Genomic DNA, 17,905 nt, shown 5'->3' on the forward strand with positions numbered 1-17,905 from the left:
AATCCTAGCAGCATCTTGGGAAATCTTCTCTGCATCTACTCGAATTTAGCAACGAACTTCCTATAGACAGGTTGTACGCATCATTCCAAAAACAGCCTTATCAATGTCCTGTACAAACGCAATATATACTCCCAATTCCTATCCTCAAAGCTGTGCCCAATGAAAGCAAGCATGCCACGTCTCCTTCACCACCCTCGCCACCTGTAACTCCACTTTCAAGGAACTATGCACCTGTACCCCCAAGGTTTGTTTGTTCAGCAACTCTCTCCAGGGCCCTGCCATTTATTGAATAAGGCTTATCCTGATTTACCTTTCCAAAATACAACACTTCACATTTAGCTAAATTGAACTCCATCTGCCATTCCTCAGCCCGTTGTTCTGTCTGATCAAGGTCCCATCGTACTCTGATACAACCTTCATCACTGTCCACACTATCACTTACTTTAGTATTCATGGAGCAGACTCGCTGCAGTGAGAAAACAGGCCATTTAGCCCACAGGTCCACACTGATCATCAGAAGAGTAACCCACCCAGACCCATTCCCATCCCCTACTATCTTACATTTACCCCTGATTAAAACACCTAACCTACACATCCCTGACCATTCTGGGGTAATTTAGCATGGCCAATTCACCTGACCTGCACATCTTTGGACTGTGGGAGGAAACCAGAGCACCCGGAGGAAACCCCTGCCAACAGGGAGAATGTCTGTGCAGAGTTTGCACAGTCACCCAAGGCTGGAATTGAACCTGGGTCCCTGGAGCTGTGAGGCAACAGTGCTAACCACTGAGACACTGTGCTGCCCCCCAGTATCATCTGCAAACTTACTAACCATGCCTCCTATATTTGTATCTAAATCACTTTATATAAATGACAAGAAGCAGTCAGCCGATTCAACAGAAAATCCAAAACAGCTGTTCGAAATAAATCCTTGAAAAGAACTTTAAAATGTTATAATTCCAAATTTACTGTTACTGGCCTGTTAATAGGCATATTTACATTTTTCTCAGTTATAATGCGGTTTAATATTATCATTAATTCCAGCTCAGCCCTTTCTGGAGACCAGGCCCACCCTCCGCCAGCAGGAAGTCATGGATAAGAATGTGGAACTGAAGCTGATGAGCAAATCTGAGCCCCAGCTCAAAACACAGCCCTTACAGAGAGAGTCAAACTATCCACGTGGCCTGGAGGGAGGGAATAAAGCCACAAATGAAGAAGAGAGTCCCTCAGAAACAGACAAATTAAACCCTGCAAGCAACGTTTCTAATGGAAACACAGTGAAATATCATCCAGGTAGCAATGTAATAGAATTCTTAACCACCAGTGAGGAACAAGAGGCAATGCAGAGTTTATTCAGGCAGTGCAATCCACATTGAGAAAGATCCTGTTCTGACTGACCAACCCAAGCCTAGACTGTGTCTCCCAGAGTTTGAAGGACTAACATTAGTTGCAAGGGACATAGAAATTGAAATGAATGTGGATGGCAAGCTGTGCTCACAAGGGAAAGGAAGGTCTGATCAGGTTCACAATTGTATTTCATAGAATCTCTATTATGCAGAGGCAGGCCATTTGACCCATCAAGTTCACACTGACCCTCTGAACAGCGTCCCACCAGAGCCATCCCCCTAGCCCATCCCTGTAACCCTGCATTTTCCATTGTTCATCCACTTTGCCTGCACATCCGTGGACATTATGGGAAATTTATCATGGTCAATCTGCCTGACCTGCACATCGTTAGACTGTGGGAGGAAACCGGAGCACCCGGAGGAAACCCACACAGACACGGGGAGAACGTGCAAACTACACACAAACAGCCACCCGAGGCTGGAATCAAAGCCGGGTCCACGGCACTGTGAGGCAGCAGTGCTAACCACTGAGTCACCGTGCCACCCTACTTCAAGAGAAGTTATTCACCAGTATTGAATAGGAAAGCATATTCAAGGTTTTCAAACAGTGAGAGGAAAGATCATCACAAAAAGACCTGGATTGGAAATTATGCAACATTGGAGGTACTACGTCGAAGGTGGGGAAATGACTGTATCCTGCATGTCAAGGATAATGGTAGTTTTAATGAGTTATTACTGATGTGCAGCACAAGTGATGAATATGTTCTCTGCTGTGCTGCCATGCACTGGATAGTTTGCAGTGAGTTATCAGCTGGTAAGGGCAGATCTCAAGGAATTAACACTTTCAAATAATGGGAATTCTCTGGCTGGGATTATTAGGTATTTACGGAGAAACTGGGTGACAGATTCTACTGAGAAGTTGGGAGCTGTTAGTTTTCAGTCTGAAAAGATTAATAAACAGTGCTTTAAACAACAGATTGAAAGCTCTATCACTACAAATCATTTGACTGAAAGAGTGAAGGACTGGGGAAAGGATATTGTTGAGAATATCTGTACCAAGCATCCATCCAATAAATTGTATATAATTTTTTTGTGCTGTGCTGTCTGTAATAATTGTAATGAGGTCAGCCAGCTGGACCTCATAGAATCTGAGTTCCCTGATTTGGGCTATTAATCTGGTCCAATCAGGGAGCCCTGGCTGACAGATACCCAGGTGTTTTCCTATCTTCCTGGTGGTGGAATTTGAATAAAGATTCATGCACTTTGTGTCTTTCACTGTGTCTCAAACCTGCACACACACACACACACACCATGGGAAAAAAAATTAAAATAAAAAAAAATAAATGGAATATGGGCCCGGGTGTCCTTGGAGAAGGAGCACGCGGTGTCCACCAACACCCTGGAGTTGTTCAGGGAGAGGTGGGCGCCGCAGGGAGTGGAGTGCATCATTTCTCCCTCCAACTCTATTTTGATTTAGTCCCTACCCTCCCCTTCACTGTTTTGATCACACAGCACTGCCCTTTGATGTGAAGGGCAGTGTTTGTCACTGGCCACCCGGGTGTTTTCCTATCTTCCTGGTGGTGGAAATTGAATAAAGATTCGTGCACTTTGTGTCTTTCACTGTGTCTCATACCTGCACACACACACCATGGGTGCTGGGGAAAAAATAAGCACTATCACACTTAGGTGGTAGTGTGGGGTTTTTTTTAAAAAAGAAAAAAATAAAGAAAGAAAAAAAATAAATGGAATGTGTGGTGGAATATAAATAAAGATTTATGCACTTTGTTCTTCACTGTGTCCGACACCTACACACACACGACATGGGTGCTGGGGAAAAATAAGCACCACTGCTGTTAGGCACGAGTGTGGGGGAAAACAAAGAAAAAAAACCAGGAATGTCAGAGATTCTGTTCTGAGGAAGGCGGATTAGTGTCAAATACTTTGCATGTGTAATTAAAGGGCGACATGGTGATGGGATGCTGGCTGCCGTGGAGTTATATTTGTGGCAATGAGACAGAAAAAGAAGTGCTCCTGAAGAAATTCGCTCACAACAGTCATCTTTGAGTCTGGGTAAGCATTTCCGCCATTATGCTGTTGTTTGGTAACCTTGAGTCGTTTCAATCCTGCCATCATAGTCTCGGCTCAGTACGTGGTAAAAATGTGTTATTGTTTCTGGGCAAATGACACTGGGGCAGATGTAAAGCAAAGAGTAATTCTCCTGATAGCTTGGAGACCCCCTAGGCTGTTTTGGTTATTAGGTGGCGAGTGCTTCCTGAGGCTAAAACCATTCAAAGAGCTGACGGTTTTAGTTAAGGAATATTACAACCCCAAGCTTCCTGTAATTCTAAGATGCTATCAGTTTTACTCAGTCGTTCAAGGATCCATGTCGGGGTTTTTTGATGAGATTAAGATGACAGGAGAGGCATGTGTGTTTGGTGTAACCCACAATGAGATGTTGAGAGACCATTTGGTATTTGAGATTAAATGATGTGACCATTGCAAAGGGACCTCATGGCTGAAGCCCAACTGGACTTCAACCAGGCCCTACAACTGGCTTGGTCGTTCTGAAGTGCAGCAAGCGGGGTTTAAGGAGTGACAGGGTGTTCCGATGGAAGGGCGACTGAGCTTGGGGAACACCACGTGAGTGAAGGCAATTGCATAGCCTCACCCTGGACACATCCTGAACGCAGGGACTCCAGGTCACAGCAAAAAACAAAAACAAAGCCAAGCCTCTGCCAAACGGTGAAAATATTTTCGAGGATCTGGGCCAGCAGTCATGATTTGGAGATGCCGGTGTTGGACTGGGGTGTACGAAGTTAAAAATCACACAACACCAGGTTATAGTCCAACAGATTTAATTGGAAGCACTAGCTTTCGGAGCAACGCTCCTTCATCAGATGGTTGAGGTGATGAAGGAGCAGCGCTCCAAAAGCTAGTGCTTCCAATTAAACCTGTTTGGACTATAACCTGGTGTGTGATTTTTAACCTTGGGCCAGCAGGGCATTGTAGATGCTGCCAGTATGCAGACCCGAGACAGCAAAGCAGTCCCACTCGGCCTGAATTGAGTAAGAGAACTCATAGCCCAGAATCCAGGAGAGTACACACCCTGGAAAGCCCACCTTCACACCGTTTGGAACAGTTAAATTGCTTAGCAACATCCAAATCAGAACCAATCAAAATAAACGTCTGATTAAATGATCCCCTAGTTCTAATGGAGGTTGAGATCAGTGCGGCTACATCAGTGATTGCAGAGCCAGTCTTTAACCAGATTCCCTCTGGACTCCAGCCACTAGGTTTGTGGAAGACCTCAGCCAGGCTGAGAACCTATCCTGGGGAACCTTTACAGATTATGGGTACAACCTTGGTTTACGGTCTCGTGTAAGAAGCAGCTGGTTCAGTTCCCACCGACTGTAGGAAAAGACTTGGACCCAAGCTTGATGGGGTGAACTGGATTTAGAAAGTTTCACCTTGATTGGCTCAACGTTTTTTGATGAGAAAATGGCTGCCTAAGTGAAGTCTGAATTAAATGCCCAGACCTTTTCAGGAAGGTCCTGGGACTATCCAAGGGGCTAAGGCCACCTTTATATGTTGAAGTAATTCCATAATTCTGCAAGGCCATCCCAGTGCCATTCTCTTCGTGCAGGCAGAAATTGGGAGCTTGGAAAACAGGAATCATCAGACTGGTATGGTTTGCAGAATGGGCATTGCCAGTCGTACTGATTGTGAAGGCCAATGGGTCAGTTCACCTATGAGGGGATGTTAAATAAACAGTAAACTGCTGCTCACTGCTGGACAAATACCCAACCCCCTCACATAGAGGATTTATATACAAAGCTGGCAAGGGGCTGTCCTTCAGGAAGCTGGACATGAGCCATGTGGGCGTGCAAATACAGTTAGATGAGGGTTCCCAGATGTATGCTACAATTAATACTCCTTAGGGTTTGTACCAATATACAAGGCTGATATTTGGGATATCATCAGCCTGTGCCATCTTTCAGTGGACGATAGAGAACATTTTACAAGACCTACTCCAGGTTGCCATTTCTCTGGATGATGTGCTAATAACCAGGAAGGCTAATAAAGAGCATTTGAAGAACTAACAGTCAAGGACGTTCAGTCTCGGATCTTCAGGTGACCGTCCTCCAAAGCGGACTTCAGGATACGCAACAATGCAGGGTGGCCGAGCAGAGGCTGATAGCCATGTTCCTAACCATGGGGATGGCTTCAATTGGGATCTTGGGTTCATGTCGCACTACAGGTGACCCGCGAGACTGGACACTCTCTCTCTCTCTCACTCTCTCACACACACACACACACACGTAGACATACTCTCTCACACAAACACACTCTCACTCGCACACTGTCTCACACACGCACACTTTCTCACAGGCATATACTCCCTCACACTCACACACTCTCTCTCAAGCACACACATCCACACACACATACACACTCTCTCTCTCTCTCTCACACACACACACGTAGACATACTCTCTCACACAAACACACTCTCACTCGCACACTGTCTCACACACGCACACTTTCTCACAGTTATATACTCCCTCACACTCACACACTCTCTCTCAAGCACACACATCCACACACACATACACACTCTCTCTCTCTCTCTCTCACACACACACACACATCAGTCTATGGGGTGAATTTGCATTTATAGATTTGTATTTGCAGAAACATCCAATTTTGTTCAAAAAAGCAGACAATCTGTAGGCAGTCAGTCAATGTGGCATTTTATAAATTCCTACTTTGGAAATAAAACCGGTCTGACTCCAGGTTGATAGCGAATCATATTTGAAACAAGGCCTCACACTTAAAATACATTGACCTGAGATGTCACCTTTATATTGATAAAACCTTAAGTTATCTTGGGGCAGGGACTTGGAAGAAATTCTGGGATTTACACATTAATCCTACAAAATATGTATCTCCATTCTAACTGATTAGAGACTTAAAAACAATCTAGGTTTGTTCAATACATTCACATCAGTTGTGTGATTCTTTAATCTATTACCATAAGGCCTGAGTCTAAAATATTCTCTCTCACTAGCTGACTGAGGAAGGAGCAGGGCTATGAAAGGTTGTGGTTTCAAATAAACCTGTTGGACTATAACCCAGTGTCATGTGATTTTTGACTGAAAGAACTTGGACATAGTCCTTGGGCATTTCTGCAAGACAGGTGTCTGCCCCAGAAGGGAAGAATAACTGTTCCAGGCACACCAAGTGACCTAGCTGACCTACAGAGTCGGTAAGACCTGTTTACACCCATTGGAGAATAAAGTGAGGGCCCTCAAAGGTGTCTCCAGCTCCCACATCTGTACCAGAGCTTAGGTCTTTCCTTAGGCTGGTGAATGATTACAGGAAGTTCTTCCGTAACCTGGCCCCCAACCACACATCCTTACGTTTCCAACTGAAGAATGGTCAGCCTTGGAAATGTAGTCTTCAGGGAAGTGAAGAAGCAGCTTTCGTCATCTAAGGTGCTGACACACTCTGATACCAAGTGAGATGTGCTGCTGACATGCAATGCTTCCCCATTCAATATTGGTAGTGTTGGCTCACAGACGGCCCAATGGAGAGGAACGCCCAAGTGTGTCTGTTTCCCGGACTTTGGCTGATGCAGCGTGTAAATACATCCAGATAGAGAAAGAAGCTTCAGTGGTTATCTTTGGTGGGAGAAAGGTGCTACCAATACCTTTATGGATGTAAATCTGTACTCACAGCAAACTTCAAACTCATTAAGGGCTGACATAAAGAGGACAAATTCAGTGGTGGCCATTCACTCAGAGTGCGTATGATTACAAGCTGGAACACTGTCCAGGAGGCCAAGTGACAATGCACCTCTCACCAGCAGGTACATCACCGGCAGTATGTCCACTGGCAGGTACATCACCACTGGTGCTCCCACCGGCAGGTACATCACTGGCAGTATGTCCACTGGCAGGTACATCACTGGCAGTATGTCCACTGGCAGGTACATCACTGGCAGTATGTCCACTGGCAGGTACATCACTGGCAGTATGTCCACTGGCAGGTACATCACCGGCAGTATGTCCACTGGCAGGTACATCACCACTGGTGCTCCCACCGGCAGGTACATCACTGGCAGTATGTCCACTGGCAGGTACATCACTGGCAGTATGTCCACTGGCAGGTACATCACTGGCAGTATGTCCACTGGCAGGTACATCACCACTGGTGCTCCCAGCGGCAGGTAATTCACTGGCAGTACTTCCACTGGCAGGTACATCACCACTGGTGCTCCCGCCGGCAGGTACATCACCACTGGTGCTCCCACCGGCAGGTACATCACCACTGGTGCTCCCACCGGCAGGTACATCACCACTGGTGCTCCCACCGGCAGGTACATCACCACTGGTGCTCCCACCGGCAGGTACATCACCACTGGTGCTCCCGCCGGCAGGTACATCACCACTGGTGCTCCCACCGGCAGGTACATCACCACTGGTGCTCCCACCGGCAGGTACATCACCACTGGTGCTCCCACCGGCAGGTACATCACCACTGGTGCTCCCACCGGCAGGTGCATCACTGGTGATGCTCCCACTGGCAGGTACATCAATAGACCATCACTTACCAGCAGGGAATTCGAGTATTTCCTAAAGTCGAATGGCATTCAGCATATAAGGACAGCTCCATACCATCCATCGTCCTATGGTCAAGCAGAAGTAGCAGGCTAAACTGTAAAGGCAAGCTGAAGGAAACAGCCTAGAGCTTCACTCGATACCAAACTGTCCCGGTTCTCATGTGATTATCGGACCACCCTTTATGCAACCAAAGGGATGGCTCGAGCAGAGTTGTTCTTGGGGCGAAGACTACGTACTAGTTTAAACCTGCTCTTCCTTGACCTGGGAGCTGGGGTGAAATGGCATCAGGAACACCAATACTTGACACAAGACTCCTCTAAGCAAGAGAGACTGTTTACTCACGGAGGACGGGTTTTGGTGCCGGACTCATAGGAATGCCTCTACATTAGTAAGAGAATTGGTTGATGCAAGGTCAGGAGCTGTGAAGTACAACATCTGGCTCGGTGAGGTGGTCCTGAACAAGCACGTGGACCACATGAAAGCTACACACAGGGAAGGAGCCAAACATACACGCACCTCCCCCCATCAGAACAGCCAGAAACCAATGGGTTGTCCCCCTCTGCCTAGTGAAGAAGCCTCAGAGGCTGACATGGACACTGTGATGTAGCAACCATCATGCCTTTACCACCTGAAGGACAGGATGAATTTCTTCTGAGGTGCTCAGGGCAAAAGAGGTGGGCTGAGCTCCAGTACAGACCAGCCACATCCTAATCTGACTCAAAGGAAACACAGCCAATGTGGACCTGTCCCAGGAGATGCTAAAGGAAAACTATCTACTGCCTACGTCCCAGGACTTAAACAGGAGGGATGCAGTGATCGGAATGGTGTCAGCCAGGTGGATCTCAAAGAATATGAGTTCCGTGATTGGGGCTGTTAATCTGGTCCCATCAGGGAGCTCTTGCTGACAGATCGAAACAGGAATTACAGACATCCTGTTCACTCTGCCAGCTCACTCTGAGGAAGCCAGACCAGTGACAAGTACAATGCAGGTGTAAATAAAGGGCAACATAGTGACTCTCCTCTGTGGAGTTATTTCAATGCCCTTTGTAATTGTACAAACTGGAACACCTCACAACACAGTGCTGTGTGTGACCAGAGTAGAGGGCTGAATGGACACAGAAATTAACTGTTATCAGTGAATGACACAACAAGAATTTGGAGCAATTTCAGTTTAAAAAATAAACACATCAACTGGAAACCATTTCCTTAAAAGAACTTAAGAAATTTCTAACTAACGACACAGAAGCTGAAATATTCCTGCTGGTACTAGCATCAAAACTTTGTCCTTTTAGCAGAAAAACAGAAAATCCTGAAAATACTTACCAGCTCTGGCAACATCTGTGGAGAAAGAACATTTCCTCAGTAAGTATTCAAAAGACACAGAATTGTCGTATTTGACTCCCAATCCTTGATTCCCAAGAGCTTTTCTAGTTTACTAATTACGTTTGTTTTCACCCAGCAACTTCTCTCTGTGTGCAGGATTGACCCTAAATCAGCAAATGACTAAAGTAAGATTAAGGACTGTTTAAATTTGAAGCAGGTATTGAATACGCTGAGAGAAGCAGACATCTGAGATATTTAATGGGGAGAAAGATATGTTCCTCAAGCTCATATCATTTTCTACTGGTACAGCAAAATAGGATGATTCCTGATGAAGGGCTTATTTCCCTGCTGCTCAGATGCTGCCTGACCTGCTGTGTTTTTCCAGCACCACATTCTCAACAGCAAAAGAGGAGGTTGTTCAGCCTATCCTGCCTCTGTGATAACCCTTAGAGTTTATTTACAGTTACAGTTCTTCCCCTTTCCCAGTTAATGATCCCTTCCAAGTCATGATTGCCTTTTGTAAGTTCTGTATGACAGGGAAGTAACTGCTCAGAATCAGTTAGATAGAAAGAAATAGTAATGGTAAATCCAAAATAAAATGATCCAAATATGCAAGAGGCTAATTAGGATTTAAAAGTAGAAACAAAAAGAGTCACTTTTCATTATATGTTCATGATATGTTCTCTTTTCAAATGCTGACTGCACAGGGATGCTCCAGGGAAAACAGCCCCAGCCTGTTCAGCCTCTCCCTATTAGCTCAGATCCTCCAACCCTGGCAACATCCTTGTAAATCTTTTCTGAACCCTTTCAAGTTTCACAACATCTTTCCGATAGGAAGGAGACCAGAATTGCACGCAATATTCCAACAGTGGCCTAACCAATGTCCTGTGCAGCTGCAATATGACCTCCCAACTTCTGTACTCAGTGCTCTGACCAATAAAGGAAAGCATAACAAACACCTTCTTCACGATCCTATCTACCTGCGACTCCACTTTCAAGGAGCTATGAACCTGCACTCCAAGGTCTCTTTGTTCAGCAACACTCCCTTGGACCTTATTAAAATGTCATAATGCATTACATTAACATTTTTACTAGATTATTCTTATGCTATGAAATTATTTTGCTATAGTTTCAGACATTTAAACCAAATAATTAAACAGGAAATTACTAATCATGTTGCTTGTGTTCAATTATTTGACAAGGTGTGGTTCCAGGCAATGTTATCTTGTTGCAAAAGTTTCACATCATTGAATAAAATGATATTGACAAAAGTTTACCCTAAAATTCTTTTGTGAATTTAATTCCACAATAAATAGATTCTGGAATTTCTGCTCACCAACTTTATCTGAATTGAACTTTCTATAACCTTGCAACAAGTATTTCTGTTCCATTAGACATCTGTACTGTATCAAGTGATTTACTTTGAAATTGTATTAACCTTAATCAGCAATCCGCAATAACCTGCATATCAATAAAATATCCACCTTGGTGTCATCTTTAACAGCAATTAAATATCTGGACAAATCTGTGTGGGGAGTAATTGACTAGAGGATGGAGCTCTTACCTCAGGGAATAATTTATTACAATTTTAGTATTAAGTGACTGAGTATACTTTTACTCTGACACTTTTCACACTCAGTGCCTCACTGTACTGCACAGTACTTCATTAGGGGCCCTCACAATCCTTTCAAGTCAGAGTGAGACCGTAAATGTATAATATCTGATCGTGTAGCCTGGCCACGTTCTTTCTGGTCATCAGAATGTATAGCAACCCCTGGAATTTGAAATTTGTTGGAATATATAACCTATCAGATGATAATTCAGACTATATATCATGAAGCAATTTCATCAACAGCGACAATTTATTTTTTATATGTTTCCCTCGTAAACACAATTCACATATTTTCCCATGATTTTTAAAAGGATTTTGATGGTTATTAATATTTTTGGATATGTTAAAGGTATAAGATGAGGAAAGATTAAACATATGATTCATACATGTATATGAAATACCACAATCTAGTGACAGCCAGGGGCTGTACACACTTGCATTACTGGTGATATCATGAAACAACTTAGCAAACACCATCCTGCATTCAGAGTTACCAAGCAAATGGATTAAGCAAACAAGTTCCCTTTCCTCTTAGTGTTTTCGAGAAATTGATCACATGTTGAGATTCCTGCAGCTCCACACACGACAAGATCAATCTTGTCTGCATCCACATGATGAGGGATCGAGCCATCTGTTGGCTGAATGAGCTTGATGCTGGGATAGGGCATATCAAAGCTATCCTACACACTAATAGATTTGCTGATCAGTTCAACATCAAGAATATTTGGAAGAGTGTTTGAAAACAAAAGGGAGAAATTAGTAAGACTGTGTGGGAGACAGTGAAAACAGAGACTGAAACTGAGACAAAAGAGGATTTGGCATTGTCAGTGGCAAGTATTTCAATACAATTGTCAATTCCTGTCTGGCCACAGGATGGTGCCAGAGGATTAGAGAATATCCAGTGTGGAACAATTATTCAAGAAAGGAGCAAGGAATAAGCCTGGAAACTCCAGACCGGAAGTGTAACCTCAATGGTGGGGTGACGATTGGAAGCACATCTGAGGGACGGAATTAGTTGGCAATTGGAGAGGCAAGGATTAATCAAGAACAGTCACAATGGTTTTGTTAATGGAAGATCATGTCTGATAACTTGATTAAATTTTTCTAAGAGCTGGCCGGGTGTGTAGTTGAGAGTGATGCCTTTGACATAGTCTACTTAGACTTCAGAAAGGCTTTTGATAAGGTCCTGCGTGGGAGACTGAAAGCAAAAGTTGATGCACATGGGATCCAAGGAAATCTGGCGAACTGGATCCAGAATTGGCTGAGTGGCAGGTGTTATGAAGGTGTAGAGATGTACTGCACCTTTAAGAGAGACTAGAAGCTGTTGCAGACTTCGAGAGGCACAGAGAGTCCTGAACAAGATAACAATGTAACGTTTGGTTGAAACAAACAGCAGCAGCTGGGTTGCTATGAAACCTAAAAACAGATTCAAATTTGGCCAAATTATGCCCCAAGATACCAGAATTCAATCAAGTTTGAATTTGGTATTTTGATAATATTAAAACCGATGAAATGACCCGATATTTTGGGGTATAAAACTGGACATTTTGAACAGTTAGAAGGAGAACTGTTAAGCCATCAACACGTGCAGACTGCTAACAGAACAGCTCTCTGAGAGGTACCTGTCTATAAGAGGTTTGCGCAGCAGAACATCAAAAAGACGCCAGAGGAAAATCTGCAGAGAAGATACAAACAGAAGATTCAACAGCTGGCTGGTTTTGAAAGTTGATTTTTTTTGTAAATCTTAATCAAGATTTTTATTGGACTAATATTGTAGAGTGGGAAGTAAAAGATAAGTTTAAGAGAAATAAGTTGTAAATAGTTGTTGGTTTTAATATTCTCTGTTGGACTTAAAGAATAAAGTTGCTAATTTTTGCTTTAGTGACCTCTGGGATAAGCTTTTGCCTCTTGAATTTTAACAGATGACAGGTGAATCTTTACTGTGTGGCTGATTTAAATGAGCAGAGGGGTTACCCCTGTTGTAACACAGGAAGCAGATTGTGACGGTCAAGTGAGTCCAGTGGGGTCACACACAGTTCAATACTAGAGTCATAGAGTCTTAGAGATGTACAGCATGGAAACAGACCCTTCGGTCCAACCCGTCCATGCTGACCAGATATCCCAACCCAATCTAGTCCCACCTGCCAGCACCCGGCCCATATCCCTCCAAACCCTTCCTATTCATATACCCATCCAAATGCCTCCTAAATGTGGCAATTGTACCAGCCTCCACCACATCCTCTGGCAGATCATTCCATACATGTACCACCCGCTACGTGAAAAAGTTGCCCCTTAGGTCTCTTTTATATCTTTCCCCTCTCACCCTAAACCTATGTCCTCTAGTTCTGGACTCCCCGATCCCAGGGAAAAGACTTTGCCTATTTATCCTATCCATGCCCCTCATAATTTTGTAAACCTCTATAAGGTCACCCCTCAGCCTCCGATGCTCCAGGGAAAACAGCCCTAACCTGTTCAGCCTCTCCCTATAGCTCAAATCCTCCAACCCTGGCAACATCCTTGTAAATCTTTTCTGAACCCTTTCAAGTTTCACAACATCTTTCCGATAGGAAGGAGACAGGAATTGCACACAGTATTCCAACAGTGGCCTAATCAATGTCCTGTACAGCCGCAACATGACCTCCCAACTCCTGTACTCAATACTCTGACCAATAAAGGAAAGCGTACCAAACGCCTTCTTCACTATCCTATCTACCTACGACTCCACGTTCAAGGAGCTATGAACCTGCACTCCAAGGTCTCTTTGTTCAGCAACACTCCCTAGGACCTTATCAAAATGTCATAATGCATTACATTAACATTTTTACTAGATTATTCTTATGCTATGAAATTATTTTGCTATAGTTTCAGACATTTAAACCAAATAATTAAACAGGAAATTACTAATCATGTTGCTTGTGTTCAATTATTTGACAAGGTGTGGTTCCAGGCAATGTTGTCTTATGTGCAAAAGTTTCACATCATTGAATAAAATGATATTGACAAAAGTTTACCCTAAAATTCTTTTGGGAATTTAATTCCACAATAAATAGATTCTCAAATTTCTGCTCACCAACTTCGTCTGAATTGAATTAACTTTCTATAACCTTGCAACAAGTATTTCTGTTCCATTAGACATCTGTACTGTATCAAGTGATTTACTTTGAAATTGTATTAACCTTAATCAGCAATCCGCAATAACCTGCATATCAATAAAATATCCACCTTGGTGTCATCTTTAACAGCAATTAAATATCTGGACAAATCTGTGTGGGGAGTAATTGACTAGAGGATGGAGCTCTTACCTCAGGGAATAATTTATTACAATTTTAGTATTAAGTGACTGAGTATACTTTTACTCTGACACTTTTCACACTCAGTGCCTCACTGTACTGCACAGTACTTCATTAGGGGCCCTCACAATCCTTTCAAGTCAGAGTGAGACCGTAAATGTATAATATCTGATCGTGTAGCCTGGCCACGTTCTTTCTGGTCATCAGAATGTATAGCAACCCCTGGAATTTGAAATTACTGGTGATATCATGAAACAACTGAGCAAACACCATCCTGCAAATGGATTTAGCAAACAAGTTCCCTTTCCTCTTAGTGTTTTCGAGAAATTAATCACATGTTCAGATTCCTGCAGCTCCACACACAAGATCAATCTTGTCTGCATCCACATGATGAGGGATCGAGCCATCTGTTGGCTGAATGAGCTTGATGCTGGGATAGGGCATATCAAAGCTATCCTACACACTAATAGATTTGCTGATCAGTTCAACATCAAGAATATTTGGAAGAGTGTTTGAAAACAAAAGGGAGAAATTAGTAAGACTGTGTGGGAGACAGTGAAAACAAAGACTGAAACTGAGACAAAAGAGGATTTGGCATTGTCAGTGGCAAGTATTTCAATACAATTGTCAATTCCTGTCTGGCCACAGGATGGTGCCAGAGGATTAGAGAATATCCAGTGTGGAACAATTATTCAAGAAAGGAGCAAGGAATAAGCCTGGAAACTCCAGACCGGAAGTGTAACCTCAATGGTGGGGTGACGATTGGAAGCACATCTGAGGGACGGAATTAGTTGGCAATTGGAGAGGCAAGGATTAATCAAGAACAGTCACAATGGTTTTGTTAATGGAAGATCATGTCTGATAACTTGATTAAATTTTTCTAAGAGCTGGCCGGGTGTGTAGTTGAGAGTGATGCCTTTGACATAGTCTACTTAGACTTCAGAAAGGCTTTTGATAAGGTCCTGCGTGGGAGACTGAAAGCAAAAGTTGATGCACATGGGATCCAAGGAAATCTGGCGAACTGGATCCAGAATTGGCTGAGTGGCAGGTGTTATGAAGGTGTAGAGATGTACTGTACCTTTAAGAGAGACTAGAAGCTGTTGCAGACTTCGAGAGGCACAGAGAGTCCTGAACAAGATAACAATGTAACGTTTGGTTGAAACAAACAGCAGCAGCTGGGTTGCTATGAAACCTAAAAACAGATTCAAATTTGGCCAAATTATGCCCCAAGATACCAGAATTCAATCAAGTTTGAATTTGGTATTTGGATAATATTAAAACCAATGAAATGACCCGATATTTTGGGGTATAAAACTGGACATTTTGAACAGTTAGAAGGAGAACTGCTAAGCCATCAATACGTGTAGACTGCTAACAGAACAGCTCTCTGAGAGGTACCTGTCTATAAGACGTTTGCGCAGCAGAACATCAAAAAGACGCCAGAGGAAAATCTGCAGAGAAGATACAAACAGAAGATTCAACAGCTGGCTGGTTTTGAAAGTTGATTTTTTTTGTAAATCTTAATCAAGATTTTTATTGGACTAATATTGTAGAGTGGGAAGTAAAAGATAAGTTTAAGAGAAATAAGTTGTAAATAGTTGTTGGTTTTAATATTCTCTGTTGGACTTAAAGAATAAAGTTGCTAATTTTTGCTTTAGTGACCTCTGGGATAAGCTTTTGCCTCTTGAATTTTAACAGATGACAGGTGAATCTTTACTGTGTGGCTGATTTAAATGAGCAGAGGGGTTACCCCTGTTGTAACACAGGAAGCAGATTGTGACGGTCAAGTGAGTCCAGTGGGGTCACACACAGTTCAATACTAGAGTCATAAAGTCTTAGAGATGTACAGCATGGAAACAGACCCTTCGGTCCAACCTGTCCATGCCGACCAGATATCCCAACCCAATCTAGTCCCACCTGCCAGTACCCGGCCCATATCCTTCCAAACCCTTTCTATTCTTTTACCCATCCAAATGTCTCTTAAATGTGGCAATTGTACCAGCCTCCACCACATCCTCTGGCAGCTCATTCCATACATGTACCACCCTCTGTGTGAAAAAGTTGCCCCTTAGGTCTCTTTTATATCTTTCCACTCTCACCCTAAACCTATGCCCTCTAGTTCTGGACTCCCCGACTCCAGGGAAAAGACTTTGCCTATTTATCCTATTAATGCCCCTCATAATTTTGTAAACCTCTATAAGGTCACCCCTCAGCCTCCGACGCTCCAGGGAAAACAGCCCCAGCCTGTTCAGCCTCTCCCTGTAGCTCAGATCCTCCAACCCTGGCAACATCCTTGTAAATCTTTTCTGAACCTTTCAAGTTTCACAACATCTTTCCAATAGGAAGGAGACCAGAATTGCACGCCATATTCCAACAGTGGCCTAACCAATGTCCTGTACAGCCACAACATGACCTCCCAACTCCTGTACTCAATACTCTGACCAATAAAGGAAAGCATACCAAACGCCTTCTTCACTATCCTATCTATCTGTGACTCCACTTTCAAGGAGCTATGAACCTGCACTCCAAGGTCTCTTTGTTCAGCAACATTCCCGAGGACCTTACCATTAAGTGTACAGGTCCTGCTAAGATTTGCTTTCCCAAAATGCAGCACCTCGCATTTATCTGAATTAAACTCCATCTGCCACTTCTCAGCCCATTGGCCCATCTGCTCCAGATCCTGTTGTTATCTGAGGTAACCCTCTTCGCTGTCCACTACACCTGCAATTTTGGTGTCATCTGCAAACTTACTAACTGTACCTCTTATGCTCGCATCCAAATCATTTATGTAAATGACAAAAAGTAGAGGGCCCAGCACCAATCCTTGTGGCACTCCACTGGACACAGGCCTCCAGTCTGAAAAACAACCCTCCAACACCACCCTCTGTCTTCTACCTTTGACCCAGTTCTGTATCCAAATGGCTAGTTCTCCCTGTATTCCATGAGATCTAATTTTGCTAATCAGTCTCCCATGGGGAACCTTGTCGAACGCCTTCCTGAAGTCCATATAGATCACATCTACTGCTCTGCCCTCATCAATCCTCTTTGTTACTTCATCAAAAACCTCAATCAAGTTTGTGAGACATGATTTCCCACGCACAAAGCCATATTGACTATCCGTAATCAGTCCTTGCCTTTCCAAATACACGTACATCCTGTCCCTCAGGATTCCCTCCAACAACTTGCCCACCACTGAGGTCAGGCTCACTGGTCTATTGTTCCCTGGCTTGTCCTTACCACCCTTCTTAAACAGTGGCACCACGTTTGCCAACCTCCAGTCTTCCGGCACCTCACCTGTGACTATCGATGATACAAATATCTCATCAAGAGGCCCAGCAATCACTTCTCTAGCTTCCCACAGAGTGCTTGGGTACACCTGATCAGGTCCTGGGGATTTATCTACCTTTACCCGTTTCAAGACATCCAGCACTTCCTCCTCTGTAATCTGGATATTTTGCAAGATGTCTCCATCTATTTCCCTACATTCTATATCTTCCATATCCTTTTCCACAGTAAATACTGATGCAAAATATTCATTTAGTATCTCCCCCATTTTCTGCAGCTCCACACAAAGGCCGCCTTGCTGATCTTTGAGGGGCCCTATTCCCTCCCTAGTTACCCTTTTGTCTTTAACATATTTGTAAAACCCCTTTGGATTCTCCTTAATTCTATTTGCCAAAGCTATCTCATGTCCCCGTTTTGCCCTCCTGA

At 43.6% G+C, this 17,905-nt stretch overlaps 1 protein-coding gene and 1 long non-coding RNA gene across 2 annotated transcripts in view; one reads left to right on the top strand and one right to left on the bottom strand.

The window, feature by feature from the left end:
* Nucleotides 1-2,612, top strand: part of LOC122541262 (uncharacterized) — a 94,703-nt gene extending 92,091 nt beyond the window's left edge. The window contains exon 10 of the mRNA XM_087979714.1: nucleotides 1,045-2,612. Coding sequence (XP_087835840.1) covers nucleotides 1,045-1,376 — 332 coding nt within the window. The 3' untranslated portion in view covers nucleotides 1,377-2,612. The remainder of the gene's footprint in view (nucleotides 1-1,044) is intronic.
* The window catches only part of LOC122541270 (uncharacterized), a 49,389-nt gene that overhangs the window by 11,737 nt on the left and 19,747 nt on the right, over nucleotides 1-17,905 (bottom strand). The gene's annotated exons all lie outside the window — the stretch shown is intronic.

Source organism: Chiloscyllium plagiosum, unplaced genomic scaffold, assembly GCF_037043375.1.
Source record: "Chiloscyllium plagiosum isolate Xiang-an unplaced genomic scaffold, Cpla_swu_hap1 HiC_scaffold_35, whole genome shotgun sequence".
NCBI classification, from domain to species: Eukaryota; Metazoa; Chordata; class Chondrichthyes; order Orectolobiformes; family Hemiscylliidae; genus Chiloscyllium; species Chiloscyllium plagiosum.